The 23,383-nt window shown below is 38.9% G+C and overlaps 2 protein-coding genes across 3 annotated transcripts in view; one reads left to right on the forward strand and one right to left on the reverse strand.

Annotated features, from left to right (window-relative positions):
• The window catches only part of itgbl1 (integrin, beta-like 1), a 62,521-nt gene extending 48,424 nt beyond the window's left edge, over positions 1 to 14,097 (reverse strand). For both annotated transcript variants that reach the window (XM_005733788.1, XM_013911064.1), the window contains exons 1-2: positions 13,803 to 14,097; positions 9,401 to 9,603 (exon numbers count right to left, since the gene is read on the reverse strand). In XM_005733788.1, coding sequence (XP_005733845.1) covers positions 9,401 to 9,603; positions 13,803 to 13,894 — 295 coding nt within the window. In that variant the 5' untranslated portion in view covers positions 13,895 to 14,097. The remainder of the gene's footprint in view (positions 1 to 9,400; positions 9,604 to 13,802) is intronic.
• Positions 14,098 to 17,123: 3,026 nt separating this feature from the next.
• The window catches only part of nalcn (sodium leak channel, non-selective), a 63,435-nt gene continuing 57,175 nt past the window's right edge, over positions 17,124 to 23,383 (forward strand). The window contains exons 1-3 of the mRNA XM_005733936.1: positions 17,124 to 17,253; positions 22,391 to 22,502; positions 22,715 to 22,804. Coding sequence (XP_005733993.1) covers positions 22,735 to 22,804 — 70 coding nt within the window. The 5' untranslated portion in view covers positions 17,124 to 17,253; positions 22,391 to 22,502; positions 22,715 to 22,734. The remainder of the gene's footprint in view (positions 17,254 to 22,390; positions 22,503 to 22,714; positions 22,805 to 23,383) is intronic.

The raw sequence follows: 23,383 nt of genomic DNA on the forward strand, positions 1-23,383 counted from the left end.
CATTGAGTAACGTAACGGAATAGGTTACAGAATACATTTTGGGGCATGTATTCTGTATTCTGTAATGGAATACATTTTAAAAGTAACCTTCCCAACACTGACCGTAAGTCAGCTGTCACATACGTATCGCCTAATGATTTATTAGTGAAAGTTATTCTAAAGTGTTATCTACAATAATTAGTGATTCTTGAATTGCTATTGCATTAAAAAAAATGCTGTCTTACAGTCTCGTTTAATGTGATTTTACTGATTTGTGTACATTTGGCGCATATTCATGAAGAACTATACACATACTGTAATTGTAGAGACTCTTTTTTCTGGATTTATCACATACTTTTTGCATATGGGAACTGGAGCACAATAGTTATAAGACAGAATTAGATTAAACACCTTCCAGCTTAATTCTGTAGACTATTACAAAGTTAATGCCACCCACTAGCCCCCGTTAATCTCCCCCTCGACAATCACTCTGACATATAAAACGTCCCTCTTTGTCTGGTAGGCCAAAATTTATGTGGGTGGGAAGGTGCCTGTCTGTCGACAGTTTATCTTTTCTAGTGCTTCCTGAGCAGTAATTCTCTGTGGTATGAGGGTGTCAGGGTCCCTCCTACGCTTCACAGACAGACACACATACTCAGCCAATAAGGTCCCGATCAGTGCACAGGTATATCCAATGAGGCTTGCAAAGTGTGGGTGCACCTCTTCCACCATCAATGGCAGTAATAACAGGTGATATAGTGCTGGCACAATTAATTGCTGATGAGGACAGGATGGTGAATCATGCAGCAAGCTCATTTCAGGTTTAGGATTTAACTTGTTCATGCATAATGATAGGTCTGCTTTTTTTCAAGTATTTCAAGTTAGATTAGTAGAAAACAGATCTTTTACAATTCATACTTTTCATGCAGTTTCAATTATACACAAAACTGTAATCCTAGCCAAACATTACATGCAAGAATTGACTTTCTCTGGGTTCATTTTTTACATACATGTTTTTTTCTCCAATTAGCATTTGCTCACATCCTTTGTTTCTATTGTGTTCTTCATTACATGCTAGTGATTTCACCGAGTAATTATTCCACCTTGCTTTTCTCTCCCTGTGGCCTGTGGCGCATGAAACGACAGCACGTCAACTTGTGTTTTGTGGAACAGTTCCAGGAGACACCTGTCTCAGGTAATAACTAATTATGTGTGTGTGCAGTACTTGGAGCAAGGAACTGCTTCCTGCTTTCATCCTTTTACACTACCCAACCTGATCATTCATTGAAAATATTGCCAACTTCATAATACCTTTGTTAAAGAATTTTTGAAAACCCAATGTAAGCAGGATCACAGCAACCGAGAAAAACACTTGTTCTGACAGCGTGAAGTGCTGGGAATCTTAATGGGTCCCAATCATAACTGACTTTTACTAGGAAACTTGAACAGGCTTAAGTGGCTTTTTCTTCCTGCAGCCCAGGCTGGAATCATTAGGTGACTCACAACACAGGCACAGTGCCCAGCAAAGCTCAGAATATCTTAGTGAAAGCGCATCAAAATATGTACTAGGAAAAAAAAATACAGGGATGAACAATTTAATGGACTCTAAGGACTGCGATCCACTCTAGCCCGTTGTTTTGTTTTTTCTCTTTCTCTGGGAAATCAACAGAAATATTGTATTGAACCTAATAACTTTATTAGGCACACCTTGCTAAGACAGCTTTGGAACCCCTTTTACCTTCACGACAATGTGCTCGAAACATTTCTGAGAGATCTGGGTATTGACGTGATAGCATCACATAGTTGTTATAGATTGTTTCCATGATACCAATTATCCCAGCTCACCAAATCCTAAAGGTGCTCCATTGGATTGAAATCTGATGACCGCAGAGGCCCTTTAAGTACAGTGGACTCATTGTAATGTTCAAGAAACCAGTCTGAGATGATGAGTAAACTCATACAGGAATCGTTATGATCAGCAACAATGTTCAAATAAGCCATGGTGTTGATTTGGAACCTGTATCAAGGAATTATCCCCCACGCCAACACACCACGAGCAGCTTGAAATGCTGATTCAAGGGAGGTTGGATTCATGTTTTCATGTTATTTATGCCAAATACTCATCCTACCATCCAAAAGTCACAGCATCAGAGACAGATTTGAAGTTTGTTTTTTTTTAAACCTATCTAGCATCAGATGGTATAGGCAGACAACTGACATGATTGTTCAGTTGGGCTTAAGCAACTATTACAGTTTATACTGCTCCCCGAAATGTGCCTGTATTGGAAGACACACAAGCTTATGTGATACTGACAGTGAAAGTTTATCTAAAGGTGTGTGATTTGGAGCAGCACTGTTTAAACCGATACCATATGTGGCGCTGACATTAAAACTCCTTGGGTGGGATATTCTCTGGCTCTGATAGGGCGCAAAAGGGCGCAGTGCAGAGTGAAAGAACAGAGGCTTTTAAAATCCAAGGCCTGAGAGACAGTGAAAGGAAGAAAAAAGAAAGGTGGGGAGTCAAAATGTGTTTTGACATCCACTGGGGGAAACAGGCTTTTAATCTTATGCTTACACCTCTGAATTTTAGCTCCTTTGAAATAGGGTGAGAATGACACGCATATGATAAAGTCTGCCAGAGTCACAAAGTTATAAATTGATCTGACTGCAGATGTATTTGGCTCTCTGCCTTAGTCCACATTAGTGGCCTGTAGTTGTTGCCAGAGGTATATGAGTAATGATTTTGTCTGTTGTTGCAGTAAGTCCACTTGAATCAAGAATATTTGATGATGACAAATCCAAATAAATGAGTCATTATGCTTTAATTAAGATGCAGTAGGTTCCATCCTGATGTAATAGTTTAACACTACTTAACATTTCATCTCCTTCTTCTTCTTTTAGCTGCTCCCTTTAAGGGTCACAGCAGTGGATCATTTACTTCATCTCATCCTATTCCTCTGCTGTCACTCCAATTCTCTGCATGTCCTCCTTAACTACATCCATGAACCTTCTCTGAGGTTTACCTTCTTCATGCCTGGGAGCCTCAGCTTCAAGATTCTTTATCCAACATATCCGCTATTCATCCTCTGCACATGTCCAAACCATGTTAAACATGCCTCTATAACTTTGTCTCCAAAACTCTCAATCTGCTATTTAACATTTCAATTAACAAGGAAACAATAAAGCAACATTTTTATGGTTTGTTCCCCCCACCTCCATTTTTTCCTCCTTTTTTCCTCTGGGATAACACTAACACCATTGTCCACCCTGTATATCTGATCAACCAAGTGGAATAAAATTACAAAATTGAGGGAAGATTTGCATCAATTGGTCCTGAATTCATGGCTCTAAAATGTTTACTAAAGAGCTTATGTGTTATTTACATATCCTGTCATGTGCTGTAATTTCTTCTCCAAAGGTATAAAGCACAAAAAAACAAAAATATTGCTTCTCCTAAAAGAAAAGTCTTGTTGGAAGTCCAGGTTTTTCTTACTTTACATAGGTGATACAGATTAGCACAGCTTGCACCTGCATCTAGCAGCTAATTTGTCACACCTTTAAACAAAGAATGGGCAGCTGTCTCATCTGCCATTATTTCCTTGCCACTGCCTGTTCTGCTAAAATTTCTCAGCTATGACCAGAGCATGCCAAATGTTCTATTTACTCTATCTAAGGAACTAAACACCTATTAGATTACTTTTATTTGTAATGGCAGTCTCCCCATGGACCTCTCCACGAACTTTATTATAGCGGAGGGGTTTGCGTGGGAACTATGTTATCAGGGCCATTTCCCCATTGGGACTCCCAAGGAAAATCGATCCTGAGTCCAGACTAAGAGAGATTCAGGGGGGAAAATGTATGATGAAGGATAAATCATGGGATATGGCTACCCTGCTTAGGATAGGGTTACTGGGGCCCCACCCTGTGCATAGTAGAGCTACTTGTGGCTGGGTCTTAGCCCAAAAGAAAAACATGGGGTCAACCCTCATCTGGAGGGTGTGTAAGGGGTTTGTACTTTGTGAATGGGAAAGTGTTTGGGGCAGAAGTGCTGTCAACCCGACAAATCTGGCTTTGGTAACATAGAATGTCAATTCTCTTATGGAAAAGCAGCCTGAGCTAGTGTTTGAGGTTGAGAAGTACCAGCGTGATATAGTTGTACTTGCCTCAACAAAAAGCTTGGGTTCTGAAACCAGTCTCCTGTTGTGTGGCTGGACTCTATACCACTCCAGAGCTGCACTTGATTATACGTAGCAGACTTAATGAGATATACTTGTATCCTCCCAGTTCTGTCCCTGTACTGCACTTTAGACTTTTCCCAAGTGGACAAAAGGTTGCTTCCTTGCACATTTGGGTTGGGAAATGGGTTCTGACTGTTGTTTGTGCTTATGTGCAAAACAACAGTTCAGTGTTCCCAGTCTTATTGAAGTCCCTGGGGAAGTGCTTGAAGGTGCCTCTGGGGATTCAATTGCCCTGGTGGGGTACTTCAGTGCTCACATGGGCAATAACGACACCTAGAGGAATGTGACTGGAAGGAATTGGTAGAGGGTTTCTGCTTTGGTGGCCTCAGGATCACTTCTCTTCGCTATGGATGTGATCCTCCTAGAAAGGATGGCTGAGCTCTCCCTTTGAGATAGGTTGAGAAACTTAGGGTATGTTCACATTGCAGGCAAAAGCGCATCAAATCCGACTTTTTTGACCCTATGTGACCCATATCTGATCATGGTATGACAGTTTGAACAGCACAAATCTGATATTTTCAAATCCGACCTAGGTCACTTTCGTATGTGGTACTGAATCCGATACATATCTGATGTTTTAGAACGCGACTGCTGTTTGAAAGGTCATGTCGCATTAAATCCGTCTTTTACGTCACTGACACAAGACAGACGCCAATTATCACCGCCTGAGAAGACAAACGAGAAAGCATCCATATATACCTCTGCACGGAGGTAGCAGCCACTGCTCCAAACAAGGCCATTGTTAAAGCACGGGCTCTCTTTTTTCTCAGAGTCCTTCATTCTCTAATTAATTTGTCAAAATTCTGACGGTTACGACTGTGCAGAAATTGATAGACTGCTGCAACAACACCTGCTAGCTCTGTAGCCGCCATTTTTACTTACATAAACAGAGCACGTTGAGTGTGACGTATTCTTTTGCGCATGTGGGCTGCTTTGAGGGCCGTGAACCATTCACACTAGAGTTTGATGTCACATTTTATTTGTAGTGTGAACAACCAGACAAAAAAAATCAGATTTGATTAAAAAATCATTAAGACCTGCAGTGTGAACGTAGCCTTAGTCATTTAGGACATGCTCAGTGTAGAACCAATATTTTCCGCATGAAAAGGGACACATGGGGTGTTTTAGGCATGTCCTATTGGAAGACCGCCCCTGTGCAGACTACAAACTATTATCAAAAGCACTATGTTTAAAAGACTTAATGTTGAAATCAGATCCAACATTCAACTTATGCCTCCCCTTCTCAGATCAGCACAGACATGGAAAGCAAGCGTGAGAGCCCGTGCCAGAAAGCTAGGGACACAAAGTTTTCAAATGAGTCATCAACAGAGGAGAAAAAGACAAAAGCATGTGAAAAAGATTATGGAAGCTTTGCCACGTTGACCTTTGTTTCTTATAACAAGAGTGTTATTACATAACCTGAGAATAAACATAAACACTCGAACCAGACAAATCAGAGTTAGCACTTTTGGAACTTATCAAAGGTCATGTTTTCATGTACTGCAGCTTATTTTAAAATGAGGACATGGAGTCAGAGCAGGAAAATTTAAGCACAGTTGAAAAACAAACAGCTGAGTGAAACAACACGTTTTTGAACAGTTGGTGAACAGATGTTATTCCAGATCATCGTCCTTGCTCTACTATAAAATAGGATGGGATGTCTGTGGGAGGAAAAACACATGACAGCATCAATGTTTTATTGGACTTCTAGCTACAAATTCAACTGTTATTCAGCAAAAGCTCCAGTGTTATCAGATTAATTTTTTTTGTCTGTTAAAAAACGCCTTTTATATTTTGGTAGAATGTATGACAGTTATATATATGATAATATTTTGTATACAATAGTAATACGCAACAGGACAGCTAATTTTCTTCCCTGCTTTAAGTGACATGGCATATCGTGAAATTTGGCTTATTTAAAGCATGATGTAATAAAATAAAAATAAAAATCTTGCACACAATATAATCCTGTCATGGAAGAAGCCGGTTTCACACGTATAATTTTGAAGCAATTTTGAAACTGATAAGACATTTGTACATCTTTTTATATATACAAAGAAAGAAAAAACATAGTTGTCAGAGAAAGGCTGCAGCAAAAATCCAGAAAAGTCCATGGAGAGCTGACAAATTGACTATAACAAGAGGCAGGTAGCATGCAGGGAGACAAAAAGATGCACATTTACGCACATGAGGCTAATTGGGGAAGTGGTAACAGGTAACTAGATACAGTTGAACACAATTAAGGAATAAACAAAGAGGAGGTAAACATCAAGCAAGACATGGGAGACAATGACTAAGAAATTAAAACAGGAAGTAAAAAAGCTAAACTTAAGTTCCATCCACAATGGAAGTGATTCATAGTAATGTGGTGAGCAGACATCACAGGAAGCCAATAGCATTCGGCGACTTTAAGTGACTAATGGTGGGGTAGCCGCTGGCGAAGAGACAGTGGTACGGCTACAATAATCAAATAAAAAAGAAAACCAAAACTCGAAACCCTGGGTTTCAAAACTCAGGACCAAGACATAATTAAGACAATTAAGACAATAATTATACTTTCATACTAACAAGAAAGTATAAATAGAGAGCAATGATTTAATTGCTCTCTGTGTAAAATGATCTCTTTTACACAGTTTTACACAGTTTTACACACTTTATAACATCAGTACGCACTGGGTTAAAATAACTTTGACACCTCCGGGTATATTACGAATAGGCTACACAGACAGGCATATTATATTTAAATCTAAATCTTCATGCTAAGTTGGCTTATATGTCAATCAAAAGAAACTAATACAACAAAGGTTATGAAAAGCAACCCAAAAAGGGATCTCATTTTAAAGCTGTGTTGAAAACATAATATTTTTCATGTGAGGCTCCAAAGAATGAAGATGATATTATAACTCCTAGGCATGTCATAACAAATCAGTGTACAATATTTCAACCAAGAATTTAAATATATCACTATCATGCCTAACTGTATCCCCATAACCACCATCCGGCTTGACTTGTTGCTATGACTGAGAGAAATTGAACCAGCTCCAAGCTAAAATAACATCTAGGTGCCAGCAAAGCTTATGGTTTTGGAAAAGAAAAAAAGGATACACTTTATCCCTTTGGAGAAAAATCTATTTGGATCTTATCAATGGGTGGTTGTGAAAGGCAGATAAGGCTGCAGATGGAACTTGGGGACCAGTCTTTGACGACAGGCACATGCTGCATGGGGCATTGTGGGTAGAGAGGTTAGGTGGGTGCTTTGGGGGCAAATCTTCTTCTCAGTGTGCTTTAAATGTGTTTTCTATGACCTGCTCCATGGGCAAATGATTTTGTGAGCGTATGGCTAGCTGTGTGTGTGTTACAATATGAGACTGAGCCTGATGATGGATGTGCGTGTGTGTGTGTGTGTGTGTGTGTGTGTGTGTGTGTGTGTGTGTCTGTCTGTCTGTCCAGGTGTGAAAGTCCATCCTTCTCTTGATGCATTTAGGTTCCATTGGCAGTCTGTGTACTAGTGAGTGAAACCCCATTATCAGACTGAAGCAGGGCCTTGCTCCAGACTGCTGAACCATAATGAGCTCCTCACAGCAGCCAATTTGTCTACACAAATAAATCACTCTACCCCTCACACGCAAGCACACCCGCACACACGGATATATATCTTCTTTAGAACTAGTCTGCGTGCACACATATCTCCATTAAACCTTGACATTCATAGAACAGTGGCCAAAGAGAACAATGCACAAAAAAAGATGAGAACTGTTTTTCCCTCCATTGCCATTGAGGAGCCAGCATTTCTCATACCCTCCAAAGTACCACATATGATAAATGCATATTAAGCCTTGGTAACAGATTGCAAATTGAGTTTACGTGAACATATTGTCTAAAATGTTTGCCTGTTTATTTTGTAAGTTTGTTCACAGCTAATGTAGGCCAGTACAATAGCCCTGTGATATAGTTTAACATTTTGAGAATCAAATCAGCTAGATGTTATAAACCTAACATAATACATTTGGACAGAGCACAACAAACTTTAAGCACAACATGGGTCTACTACAAAACAACTGCTCTGAGCAGTTAGAATGAAACAAAACACTGTTCCAGCCAATGAATCCAAAACAATGCCCCAAATAGGATATAATCTATTATTACATATATTTAATTCACAGTTGTTGTTGCCTGTATTAGTAAAAGATGATCATCAACTAGTCACAAAGTTACAAAAAAATAGTAACACTGGTCACTGTTATAGTATGTTACATCAGACTGCATCGGTTTTAGTTACATTTAGCTAATAAACACGCAACTGTGTAAAATCATAGCAGTTTTATATTTTCTGATATATCTACACCTTTATGTCTTAAACTATTCACCAACCGTGATTTAACTTGCTCTTGAGTACAGGTGCACTCTAAGTGTTCTTTCTGTGAACTTATAAAATTTCAAGCAGCAGGGTAAGTTCAAAGCCGTTCCTTCCAACAAAAGCTAATGCCTTGGTAACATTTGAGAACCAACCAGCTGCCTATTACCAGTGAAACCCTTTGAAGTACTGCCAAGACAATGTGGGCTGTCAATTACACAATATTGCACCCTTCTGACTCTGAAATACAGGTGAAACAAAAATACCCTAAAACATTCCAAGTCTGAATTACAAAATTCATATCAAATGAATATTAATGCCTATTAAAGCCAAAAAAATAATATGAAAGACATTTTGATGATTACGGTTTCCATTCTTCCTGCACCTGGCTGGAGCAATCACTGCACTTCAGGTGCACAGTTTATTTGCCAAACTCCTCTGATGTAAGCCCACAGTGAAGAGTTCTGTTGCATCGCTTACTGAACCATCACTAACAACCATATCTAAGAGGTAAAATATGTGCAGCATGTCCCTAGAATTCAGATCATGTGAAAAAAAAAAAACAGACTTTTTACTGTTATAGAAACCCATATAACTGTGTTAGGTATCAGTAAATGTAGTGTGCATTAAAATGTGACTCCAAATCTTCCCATCTAAGTGTCTAATAGTGACAAGTAACTGAGACAAGTTTCACTATTGCTGTATCAAATAATGCACTGAAACATGTGCCAAAAGAGATGCTGTGCCTGTGCCTGTCTCTGAGATGCCAGTAGTTTTGGCAAAATAGCAACATTTGAGACCTTAGGAATGAGGACAGGATCATACGCACCGTTGCAGGTTTTCCCATTATATGTAGCACAGACCCAGTCGTGGCACTCGCAGCGCGGACCGAAGAACTTCCCGGGTTCTATGGCCTCACAGATGCAAATGCCGCAGTTACATTTTCCCCTTCCGCTGCAGATCTTACCATCAGGTGTCCGGCAACGGCGCAAGGATGACTCTGTGGACAGCTTGCAAACACCACCCACCTGGCTGGGAAAAAGAAAGATCAGATTTTCCACAACTTTTATTATGAGGTTAAAGTTTAAGTGTGTTCACACCTGTTTTTGTTGCAAATCCAAATCGAAAAGACATATTTCCTCAGTCATGCATCAGCGTCTCTCTTTAAACATATAAAGAGACCTATTCAAGATATTTGGTATGTGCGGTAGGACTTAACACATGTAGCTTTCGGTGCAATGGCTTGGAAGAAAGAAGTCTAAGAAAACAAAAGTGGGAAGAATGTAACACACAGCCCATATATTTGAGTCTTTATGAAGTAATAACAAACGCCTTGGAAACACACACATGACCACATGCACAGCTAATAAATTCAAATAAACCCAATCGTACAGACACAAATGCACTTTTCATTTAACACACTCTAGCAGCTGTTTTCTGAGTTTTACCCTAAAGCGTTTCTGAGTGAGATGTGTTTCATTTGGATGCCGTCTGGCATTCTTTTTTAAATCCCTGCCCTCTCTTGATATTGGCCAGATGTCCGCGTTTGAAAACTGAACACATTTCCAAAAATCAACAGCTCAAGTGTTCTTGACCCTCCTATTAAAATTAAATACAGAATGTGGTTGTCCTGAGTGTCACAGGGAGGTTATACAAGCCCCATTTCACACAGACTTTAATCAGTAATGGCCCTTTTAAGCCTGATCACAGAGCTCAGCCACACGATGCAATGAACTGAAATGTATCTGATTACATTTATTCATTTTTTAATTTATTTTACCGCAGCATGACATTCAAATGACCTTTTTTGGATTGTGTTACTCTGTCCAGTTCAGCTGATCAGTGATAGATCTGGTTAATGCCTGGCTTTTGTTCTGTAGAGTACCTCCCAAGAATACAACCAGAATTCCACAAAATAGTAAAATAACATTCCAATTCATAAAATTAATGCTTGGTGAAGAGAGTCTAACTTGCTCCACATTAGAATTTTGGACTTTCCTTGGTTTTAACTTGGGTTTTGTTTAACTGTTTTTTTTCTCCTTGTTACTATGTCTCCAGGGGACAGTAGTAACTTTCTTGGCTATCCAAGAAAATAAAAATGTACAGTTTTAATTAACTGACTGAAGAAAGACATTGGACTGGCCATCACTTCTTACCACTTCTTCAAAGAAATTGGGCAAATTGCTCTGAGCACCAAAACCTTGCCGAAAGTATTCACTCACCCATCCAAATCATTGAATTTTGGTGTTTCAATCACTTTCATGGCCACAGGTGTATAAAATCAAGTACCTAAGTATGAGGATTGCTTCTACAAACATTTGCGAAAGAATGCCTCACTCTCAGGAGCTCAGTGAATTTCAGAGTGGTACTGTGATAGGATGCCATCTGTGCAACTAGTTGAGTTGTGAAATTTCCCCACTACTAAATATTCCACAGTTAGTGGTATTATAACAAAGTGGAAGCGACAGCTATTCACCCACAAAGCAGTAGGCCATGTAAACTCACAGTGCACTATCAGGGGATGCCAAGGTTTCCATGGCTGAGCAGCTGCATCCAAGCCTTACATCACCAAGCACAATGCAAAGTGCCCAAACTAGTGGTGGAAAGCACGCCACAACTGGACTCTACAACCGTGTTTTCTAGAGCGACGACTCACACTTCTCCATCTGGCAATCCACTGGATGATTCTGGGTTTGGCAGTTGCCAGGAGAACTGTACTTGTCTAACTGCACTAAGCCAAGGGTGAAGTTTGGTGGAGGGGGGGGGGGGGATTATGGTGTTGGAGTGTTTTTCAGAAGTTGGGCTCAGCTCCTTAATTCCAGTGAAAGGAATGCTTAATGCTTCAGCATACCAAGAAATTTCAAACAAGTTTATGCTCCCAACTCAGGATTATCCATCATAGATAACAGTTTGTTCAGAGACTTCCTCTCCACCACTGTGTCAGAGGTGTCCAGTTTGTAGCTAATCACAGACACAGTCTTCAAAAACACTTTATTCTGTCTGTTGGTGTCACCTGCTTTCATGGTGCTTCTCCAGCAGACCACAGCAAGGTAAACTGCACTTACTACAACTTAGTGATAGAAAATCATTTAGCTGCAAACACTGAAAGTAAATAGTAAATAGAGCCTGTTTCTTCTTGTATGAATCCTCAGCGTTGATCTTCCTATTCAGCCTGTTCACAACTTGTACTGCTCCTTTATATGAATACAGGTCTGTAGCCATCCTCCTCCTTCTGAAGTCAATCACCATATCTTATTATCTTATATCTTATTCACATTCTGAAGCATACATTTTCCCCCACACCACTTAAAAAAAAAAAAAAGATAATAGATAATAAAAAAAATCACCTCTGTACTAATACAGCCAACCATTGCCGAATCATCTCAGTATTTCTGTAGATAGCATGATCAGGGCTCATACAAAGGGTGAACAGGAATGTACATCACCAAATCTCACATACTATGTCCTGTCTATCAAATACCAAATGGCCTGTATTTGTATAGCGCTTTACTAGTCCTTAAGGACCCTAAAGTGCTTTACACATCCAGTCATCCACCCTCGTGATGGCATGCTACACTGTAGCCACAGCCACCCTGGGCGCACTGACAGAGGCGAGGACACTGGCACCACCGGGCCCTCTGACCACCACCAGTAGGCAACGGGTGAAGTTGAAGTGAAGTAGAAGTGCCCAAGGACACAACGGGGCTCGAACTGGCAACCTTCCGATTACAAGGCGACCTCCCAACTCTTGAGCCACGACCGCCATAGATAATTCATGAGATGTAGCTTCTCTCTAAGCAGCAGCAGCTGATTCATATTTTTGTTTTTTGTTTTTTTAAAAGGTTGGTAGTACATTGCACTACAGTGTTTAGCTTTTTAAACTTTTAAAGCTTTCAATAATAGCACAAAATATCTGAGAAGTGAGTACTCAGTCCATTTCCCATTTCTAGACTATCTTCAAAGATGTGTTTTCAGTCCCATGGCTTAGTTTTATTACATTTGAGTCATATTAGGAAACATTTTTTGCATCATTGAGTATGGGAAAAAAAAGCCTATGAGCCCCATGGGCATCATGTGACTTGTTGTTCCACAGGGGCTCCTCTTAAAGGCCTTTTAGAGAGAAAGGTGCCGATTAAAAAATAAAGCTGATATAGCGTTACCATAGTTTTATGACTACAGGTGGAGCTCTACAACCTTAATCCATGTGCTCTAAGGATATTGTGTGGGCTGAGCATAATATGGATATTGCATAGCACTCCTTGGCTGTGCTTACAGAATTGAGGTTATAACTTTGTTGCTTAGCATTTTTACACTTTTTTTTAACACTGCTAGGTCAATATGATGACATAACTGGCAAACAAATAAAACACAAATTATTCAAATGTACATTGGAAAAACTGAAGAAAATATTGCAACTACCTAGATTCCCAGTAGCTGTTACTTTCTGTAATGCATGTGTGGGTTAGCTGCAGCTGTTCAATAAATATCCCCTGTACCCTACATATGCAATGTAATCACTACAGAGGCACGGTGCACCTGCTAAAGAGTAAACACCCACAACTTTATGTCATCGTTAAATATTTACAGTTCTGCTAACCAGGGCTCGACTTTAGAGTAGCAAAGTAAACAGAAATGAGTCTTATATTCGTTACTGTATCCAGTTTCAGTGACTGACTTGATGTACTTTTGTTTCCATTTACAGTTTGTATTTGAGGTTTAAACTTGAATGTTCGTTGTTTCGGCAAAAACAAGTAAAAGCTCTGATACAAAATAATATTCATTGCAATTACCCTTTTCTGTTTCTGGCTTTTCCTCCTTATTTTGATTTTGCTTGTTGCTATAAACTGATCCCACAGCAAATCCTTTTAAACTGGAGATTTTTTTTCCCTCACAATAAGCTCAACTGCAAAAGAATGTAAAGCTGAACTGTGCAAAAAGAAAGTAAAACAAAACAGAAAAAAAGTTTGCATCCAATGTTAGACGACAGAATCCGAGACACACGCAGCATTATGATGGCAAGTAAAGTGGCATAAAGAAAACTGCACAGGAAAGAATAAAACTATAAGAGTAAACTATAGGAATAGACTTTCCTAAACTTTCCCACATTGCACTCTTTAAGTGTCGCCTTTGTCAGCAAGTCTGCACCTCCCTTTTCCTTCTTGCTCTCCAAACTATCCTAAAATAAACAAGAAAAGCAACAAAAAAAACCCCAAAGCTGTGTGGAAACTCACCTCACCGACTGCAACAAAGAGTCCTCAATGAAAGAGAGAAGGATCAGAAAGAACGGCACTAACATGGACTGTACCAAAACCTCAGTGTGCATGTTTAAATCCCACAGAAAGCTGAAGTAAAGTGGCTTGAAGGAATGCCCCAATCCTTCACTCCTGAAACAGACAGGAAGAGAAGGGAGAGGGAGAGGGAAAAGAAAAGAAAAGGAGTAAAGGAGAGAAAACGCAGCAGGCTGGCCTGAACTGGCTCGGTTCCTTCAGAGGCCAACAGTCCTCCACATACAAGTGCCTTTGATTAGTCTTGACTCTCAGACACAGTCCTGGGCAGGAGCTAAAGTAGGGAAACCTGCCAAGATGAAAAGCTAAGTCACCAGTTTGAGAAGTAATTAGAAGCAGACGGCTTCTCTAATTTTTTTTTTGGTTTCAATCTTTCCCCTTTCCTTTTCCAGATGATCTCTCTACGTTGCAGTGTTTTTATTTCTAAGTTTTCTTCTGCTGTTTTAATAATAAATAAGATCCAGAGTCAAAGGAGGCAAGCCCCCGCCCCAACATTTAGAGTGTATCCATTTGTCATAAAAGAAGCCGAAGAATTGTTCAGAGAAACTGCTTGAAGATGAATGTCTTGCTCTTATTCCCACATTATGAATTCAAATCAGTAGTTCACAAAACCAATAAGTCTTTTGTGGCAAACACAAAAACACATATATATGAACACACACAAAATGCTGTGATCTTTGTCAGTAGCTGCTCAGCTTGTCCTCTAGCATCATGGTCCTTTAGGTTGAAGGAAGTGGAGGAGAAAAGGAGCAGCGGGTTGAATATTGACTAAGTGTGAGCCACATTTCTGATGTTTGCACAAATACAAGAAATAAGAGTAAATCATGACTATAGTGAGTTGACTTAGCAGGGATAATATTAAATAATGATGATAAGAATAATTATTTGAAAGCAAAGCAAACCTCTGCTCTGGCAAACAGGTATATTTCAGTATATGGTGAATTGTTAGCATGGTTCCAATTTTTTTATTGCGTGGTAGCTTTATCTATAATAATGTTATTTACCTCCAAAATAACAGGGAATTAAGGCTTTAAATAAATGGTATAGTGCACGATATTCAATGTTTTGTAAAAAATAACAGTAGAATAGAAACAGAAAGTAGCATAACAGAGAAGTACTTACGGTACTGCATAACAGTTTTGAGCCACCTCCCATGAGGAACACTGGATATAGGTGCAGTGATTTATTGAAACATATGTAAACACAAATGGAAATACAGTACATAAAGCACAAACAGAATTTATACAGTTCTAACGAGCTGCAAAGTCAATATTTGGTATGACTATCTTTATTCTTCAACATAGCCTGAACTTTCTTAGACAAGCTTTCTTGTAATAGTCTTCAGGAATAGTTCTCCAGGCTTCTTGAAGCTCTCCTGTGGATGTTGGCTGCCTTTTGTTCTGTTTTCTGTCAAGATGATCCCACACTGCTTCAATAATGTTGAGTTTCAGACTCTGGGGAGGCTAATCCATAGTCATAGTGTTCCATAGTGTGTTTTTTCTATCCAGGTATGCTTTTGCTACATTGGCATGCAGTTTGTGATCATTGCCATACTGAAAAATAAAGCCCTTGTCAATCAGACTCTTTCCAGATGATACTGTATGGTGGATAAAAATCTGACCACAGTTTTCTGCATTCATAATTCAGTTCAATGTTGACACCACTGACTCACAGCAAATGCACTCACAAACCATAATAAAACCACTGTGTTTTACAGATTTACACTGTTGAACCTCCGTCATACATATTGACAACAATTTTGATCCAAACTTTTTAATTTGAATTCATCCCTCCATAAGACCTGTTGCTAATTATTTTCAGTCCTTCCACAGAGACCATTTCATCAATAAAGAGTAGATGGGTCAACTCAAGAGTCAGATGGATTTCTCATGTCTTGTGTCTTTGCTGGATTTTTTCCCCATTTCTTAAGGATATCACTTAAGATACTGTTGAACTACTGCACATAGTTTTTAGGACTGACATGTTGGGCTAACAGCTCGTTGGAATTCGTCTTGTTTGTGCAAAAATGCTATATTATGCCTGTTGAACTGTTATCGTTGACATTTTTAGCAGATTTGACTAAATAAATTGGAATGACTTATGTGTTTTATGACAGGTTGCTAATAAAAAGTTCCTAAAAATACAAATAACCCATAAAATGGGTTATTTGTCTGTTATGCTGTTAAATTATGCGTAGACACAACACTGGTTTATCCTTTGAATGAGTCATAGGTCAGTTTTAAGTGGCTCAACAAGACACCTGAATCTCTGCATGTAATCCAGATGCCCCACTAAATATGGCTCATACAATGCCAAAACAAAATGTAGCACATGATACATATATTGGTTGCTCAGATGGGGTTCAGGTCAATATCACACTATCATGGCTCATTAAAATACTGAAATAGAATGAAGTGATTAGCAGGCTAAATTTCCCTACTAGAGCAATTCAGAAGATTATATTTAACAACAATGCACATCAATGGCAAATAATCAACCGGTTCTACAAGATACTGCAGCACCCCTGGGTGATTTCAAGCAACTAAATGGCAAAAAGATATTTTGGTTAAAACCAATTTGTACCTCAGTTACTGAATTTACTACGACTGAAACTACACCCACGTTTGGACAATACCCACCCATGCAATATCAAATCAGGTGAAGGCAGGTCACTTGATATATTACAGAAATTTAGTAAGAAATCCAAGTTTTCCACTTTTGTCTTTTACTTTCTATAACATGAAGAGCACAGTTGTGATTTAATACACATCCAATGGTTGTATTCTTTCAGGAGGAAGAACATTATATATATAGTATATACATTGGGTGAATGTGCAGTAGTAGCAGCAAGCAGGTGAATTCTGTACATTAATAAGAATAGACATCTGACTATTTTACAGAATAGACAATATAATCATATTTAAAATTAAAGGAATTTGAAATGTACATTGTGATAGTTATCCATTGTTAAATGTAAAATGCACATTAAATTTAATTAATTGTTAGGACAGACCTATCTTCAGACAACTGTCGCTGCATTTTTTTACCGTCTTTGAGCAAATCTCTCATAGACAAGCTTTGCCAACTATTCACAACAACAACAACAATAATAATAATAATAATAGTAATAATAATAATATAGTCTGTTCAAATTAACTGCGTATCAAGCGATTACCATTAATGCAAATAAATATACTTGTATGATGTGATAGAGCAGCATGGCGATCTTAAACTGTTACCACGGAAACGGCTGCGCGCCTCCGCAGCACGCACTAGTGCTGTTGATGTGATTGCTACCTGCGCGCTCCCGCGTTCTCCATACGATCCCAACACAGCCGGAAAACAGCTGATGTCATGGACAACGCTGGACGCGGCAGATAAAAGAAACCCTCCTCTCGTAAGTGATTCAACGTGTTTCTTTTCTCTGCTTCTCCACCCGTCGCCAGTCACTTTCAGCAGTTGCGTTTTTAGGATGCGTCTGAGGCTAGGTGCAGCCGCGCGCTAGCTTACTGGTCCTCCAGGAAGTGAGGAAAATCTCATCCTCCGGAGTAGGCCCTCGTCAAACATTGCAGTGTATTTGCTACACTGTCACGTGGTCAGGTTGTTACGTATTATATAGCTTCATGTAGGCCCTATGCTTGAACATATTCATGTATATTGTTGTATTTAGCTTGTTTTTGCACCTATAGCAGCTGCTCATATTCGTTTCCATAGTAACCTTTGCTCTTCCGACGTCATTCATTCAGCTTTCAGTCATAGTATGGATATCCAGCGGTTTGACAACCATTTTACACGACGTGGGATCGGTCATATGCTGCAGCCTGTCAGTGGCTTTCCTGAAATGGTTTTAGGATTTCACAGTTGCTCGTGAGCCCCTCGTGGTTCCCAATCAGGAAACCTGATCCAGGTGTTCGTTCTCTTACATCGATTAATTAGAACATTTTCAAGGTTATATAAGCACCTCATCACAGTTTGTGCAGTTATGTTTTCAAGACGAAACCTTAAAACGAAGGAGAAATGCTACAAACATTATATGAACATTGGCATCCTGGGGATCCACTAGTTTAAACAACTGGGCCAATATAAATTTGTTCATTTTCATTTTGCTGTAATCCCTGTAATCCCTGTAAATGTTCAGTTTCCACGGCACTATCTTGCAACATCTATCCATTGATTTGATCTGGCAAAGCAGATAAACACCAGCTACTGAAATTGGAAAATGTCAGTTTATTTGCAAAAAAGCCCAACGTCACACAACTTTTGGCTGCTACTGATGCTAATCTGTGCAGCCCTTTGGAATGCATTTGAATACAATCAGTCATTAGGTGACATACTAAGTGCTATGTGATTTTTTTTTTTTTTAATGTTGACATCAAAAATCACAATATTTAACGTCTGTATCAGCATACACTATTTCTGAAAAAGATGAATACGAGTTTGAAATGTGAAGTGGGTCACTCATAGTAGTAGTTACACATTTATCATCCTGCAGAGCCAGCTGTTTCATATGTGTCAAGCACTGGAGTGTCTTTTAGGTCTTTGTTTTTACTGTAATGGCTTACCACTTTACTTTTCATTGTCACCACTTTGAGCTTTTGTCAGCCTCATTTTAAATATACCCACACTACTGGCCTACCACTGAATAGTTGTGAAGGTTTGACCTCAATTGTCAGCATTCCTTTGAATTTGCTTTTCTGATCACTTTGGCTTTGTATGCAAGACAAAGTAGTGCGAATCTTAGCTTGGAACTGTTTGGGGAATTCATTTGAAGGTATAGCATTAATTTAACTTAATCAAGGCTGTAATCGCTGCCCTTGTGGGAGCTTTGTGAAATAGAAAAAAAAAATACAAACTGATGCAGTGAGTAAATGAAAGGTTTAAATACTGTTAAACTCCTTCATAAAATGTAAGTCTGCCTTTTAGCTCATTTTATGCATTTGGTATACAGTTAGGTCTGTATATTTTTTGTATAGTAACACATTTTTTATTTTATTTTGCCTCTTTACACCAAGTGGATTTAAAATCAATAATCAAGATTTGATTGAGGTGACTTTCAGCTTTAATTCAAGAGGTACTTCACAAAAGTACCGCATTAGGGAACTACAGCCAGTTTTAAACAAACGCCCCTATTTGAGAGGCCCAAAATTAATTGGAAAAACTAACATCATTTTAAATATCAGGGCTGTTTTTAATACTTGGATGAAAATCCTGTTCAGTTAATGAATGTCTGAAATCTAGAATCCATGGACAACACCAACTGCTGCATTCCCTCTGTTAAGATGCTCTACTAAGGCTGCTGCAGCTGCTTTCATTTGCTGCTTGTTTGTAGGTCTCTCTACGTTTAGTTTTGTCAATCAGTAAGTGAAAAATATGCTCTGTAGGACTGAACACAGGTAACTGACTTGGTAATTAATGAATATCCCAGTTCTTTCCCTTGTGACACTCATAGTTTGCTTTCTGCAGTATGCTTTTATCCATTTGCAATGGGAAGCTTAAATGGATAAGTTGAGCTTTTTAACTAGAGGTGGTTAAAAAGCTCAACCCTGTGAATCTGAGCTCAGAGTAAAGCCCTGTACACTTCACAATTCACCCTACTACTGCTGTCAGCAGTCACAATATTAATAAACACTAGTGGCCCAGTCCCACTTTATTTTTACTTCAATGAAGGTGTCTCTTGATTGTAGTCTATGTTGTCTTGTCATCAATAATACCGGTATAATTTTTTACAGAACATAAAAATGCTATATAGTGATATCACTGCATTTACATTCCCTAGTGTGCACAACAACGAGACAGAGCCAGGCATGTCTGAGAGCAAGAGCCAAGTGTCAACCTCTGGTAATGATTTAGTATGTAAATATGGAGCTACTTCAGCAACCTCCAAAAAAAACCACATTGCTTTGCAAAATATGCAAGAAAATTGTTCCAGACAAGGCTTAAGGCGAAAACGCACGATTGATTACAACTAGGCAACAAAGAAGAAGGTACTAATAGCTGGTGATGTGCGACCCAATATAAACAAGAAACTCTACGTGTCATTGCTGCAAAAATTAGCTAGCTGCGCTTCATATGACAGGAAGAGCAAACGAGGTGGAACTCAGAAACCGTGGAAAAGCATGGCTTTTCAAGATCCATGGCAAACTACAACAACCCAGGCAGAAAATATTTTTTAGTTTTGTGTGACAATATTGTGCAGCTACTGAAGAGTTAGGTGGCTTACTTTAGTTATTGTTAAACTAAAGTCATAAGCAGTGATTTTTTTTACTTACAATTTCTGGGAAAAACACTGCCTAATATACTTCTGTGCTTACATTTGACTTATGGTGTGTCACTATTGCACTATCATGCTTCTGCTGCTCACACCTTGTTCCATAAAATTGACACTTCATATTAGGAAGGGTGTAAAAAAATAACAGTGGCTCATTTGAAAACAAGGATGGGAAATGGCCTTCATTTACTTACACTTATAAATTCAGCTTCCTCCAAGCTGCAAGTGCCAATAAAACACTGTTCTGCATTTTTTTTTCCTGTATCATCAGAAATACTGTGATTGCAAATTTTCTTGAACTATCGTAATACAGTTATAAGGCTATTTGGCCCTAGTGCAGACTTTGATAATGACCTCCTCAAGAGTGTCCGGGACTTTGCTTCATGTTGTGAAGGGCTTGTTCTTAACCATGGAAATCTTTTTTGATTTGACCATTTGTTATGTGTTTACCGCATAGCTCTCCGATAGGTTCGTTTGGCTTTTTCAGTTTAATGACTGCCTCTTTAACTTATATCAATAAGTCTTTGGACCTCATGTTGTAGTAGTATTTTTTCAGAGAATAACAAGGGGATGGGCCTCAGCTGGTCGTGAAACTGTTTGTCAGTCAATTGTCCAGTTACTTTAGAGCTTCTGACAATGTGGGGTTATTGTATGTATAAAAAGGTCTGTAATTCCTGAGCAGTTAAGGCATTTATTTTGCTAAACATCTTGAATTAAAGCTGAAAGTCTGTACTTCAATCATGTCTGGATTAGAGCAGGGCGATATGACCAAAAATATTTATCACGATATACATTTGAAAATTTGCGATAACGATATAACTGACGATATAATTGACACTAGACAAAATACTTTACAACTCCACAACTTTATTCGTGCCAAAAAAAAAAATCAACGTATTTTCACTTAAACAAGCAGCTGTTTTTTATATGCATTAAATTTATATAAAAATTTAACAGTGCAAATGCAAATTCCTTGCTGACAGTTTAACCAAAAGGCATTCCCAGTGGAAATTGGCCGACATATCCTCAGCGTAACCATGTATAATATCCACAAAACTTAAAAAGAGGTTATACACACACAATACGGTAATATTATGTTGAAGCACAGTACGTATCACTCCACGAGGCTCCTGCCTACGATAGCCGTAATGCCCATCAAGCGGAGCAGGTTCGTAGCTTAGCAAAGTCGTACTAAAACATTTTCCAGCGCCGTGTACCACATAAAATCATTTCGAGGTCAGTAAACACAACCAGAATTCATACATAAGGCACACGGGTTTATAAGGGGCACTGTCGATTTTCAGAAAAATCAAAGACACTATATGAAAAGTACCACTAACTTAAAAAAAACTTTTTCATAAGCAACCATACAGGGGATTTGTGCTAGAGCAGCTATGAATGCCTGAGTATCATTGTAGGTTATGGTTAAGAGATAAAGAATTGAACAAATGACCTGCATGCCCACATCTACAAAAGTATTTCTTGTGTCTTGAAAGAAGATGCTGCTCTCAAAATGCACTCAGAAATAGAAGTTCAACAAAGAAAGTTTGCATACTCAAACAAATACTCACAGTTACAATTAATGTGCCCAGAGATCACATTTTTTCCTGTGAGGAACATGTCCTTTCTCCAAATGGGAAAGTAATTGCAGTCTATGCCACCTATACTCCCACATAATAGCACTTAGACCCTGTAATTTTGTTTTCACTCTTCCTCACGTCTCCATCTGCATATGTTAAGTGTAGCAATTACACTGGGAAATTGCTTCTAACTACATGGGGTTTGTAGCATGGATGGACAGTTTCTTTTCTCGGTGGGGGCATAAAAAGGAAACAAGGATGTGATACCGTTACATTGTTCTGCCTTTGTTCCAATCCTAACTTAGAGTTCTGTTTCAAAGAGGAGATTTTTTACAATTTTTATTCAATCATCAAAGTATGTTTACATATTTTTTGCATCATATGTCAGTCAGCAAAGGTCAAGTCAAAATGTAATGTAATCAAGTCATTGGGGCAGCAGCTGTTGTTGCATTTGCATATGCTGTTAGCTGTTTTACATGCACACATATGTGTGTGCGCGCACACACACACACACACACAAGTGCAAGACATGCTTTTTCTTTTCATCTCTGTTCAGTCAGCTTAACTGACTTACTCTAAAATTGACATTGTGTTTTTAAAATATGTGCTGAATATGACATAAAAATGTTTTCTTATCCCTTTTTACTGCTCTTATGATTGCTACCGTTCACTGATTGCTGCCGCAGGACCTCAAGGCCTTTAGGACAATCTCCTTTTTGCATCTCTAGTCTGTCTCTCTGGTTGGTTTCTCCACCCCTCTGTGACCTGGGGATGAACGCACCAATGAGGAGCCTCACAGTGAGTCCCCGTGGTCCTCTTCCACCCCATCTTCTTTTTCCACAACACCTCACTCACTCACTCACTCACTCACTCACAGAGTGTGTCGCATATATGCCTTGATGTCAGACGTGGTGGGCATTCCTGTCTTTATGAGCGTACTGTAGATGTGGGTAGTGTACTGTATACCATATAAGCCATAATGTTGACTAACTGTTGTGTGTTATTTACAGGGTATGCCTGATCGCATGTTATGTGCAGTGCTGGAGCAATTTCAGCTTTACTTTTCCCTTTGGTATGTGCGCTTTGTCTCCATTCAGAGTGTCATTTTTTCTTGTGTTCTTAGGTTAAAATGGCCTGTAAAGTTTTCTTTTTTCTGCATACATACATTCGCACAAAGACACAAACAAATGCTGACATGCACAGGTAACACTTGGTCACACCCCCGGACAACGTACAGCATATTTTACTGGCACTTTGGTGTTCGATACAGGGAAGATCATGCGTGATCTTTTCAAATGGTAAGTTACTGGAGCTGTTCCAACGTAATACACTTGTTCTGTGTTCCATGTGTGCTGCGTTGTGTATCACGGTGGCCATTCAACAATGCAACGCATTCAGTTTTAATCACCAAAAATCTGCTCTGGCAATTCAAGTCAGGGAAGTTTACTCTTCGGACTAGACATTGTAGGAAATTTTGATGCTACATGTAAAAACACCCAGAAGCCACTCCTGATACACGTCTCATTTAATACTATTTAATACACTAGATTTCTGCATTGGTTAACTATGTACATTTTTAAGAGGTATAGTGATTGTTGGCAGGCCAAGTGCCTTGCACCTGCACTTTTTTAAGTATGTCTTAAATAAATTTTTATATTATAATGATATGATTAAAGTTT

This window comes from Pundamilia nyererei, unplaced genomic scaffold, assembly GCF_000239375.1.
Source record: "Pundamilia nyererei isolate P.nyererei 1_Seehausen unplaced genomic scaffold, PunNye1.0 scaffold00055, whole genome shotgun sequence".
In the NCBI taxonomy this organism is placed as follows: Eukaryota; Metazoa; Chordata; class Actinopteri; order Cichliformes; family Cichlidae; genus Pundamilia; species Pundamilia nyererei.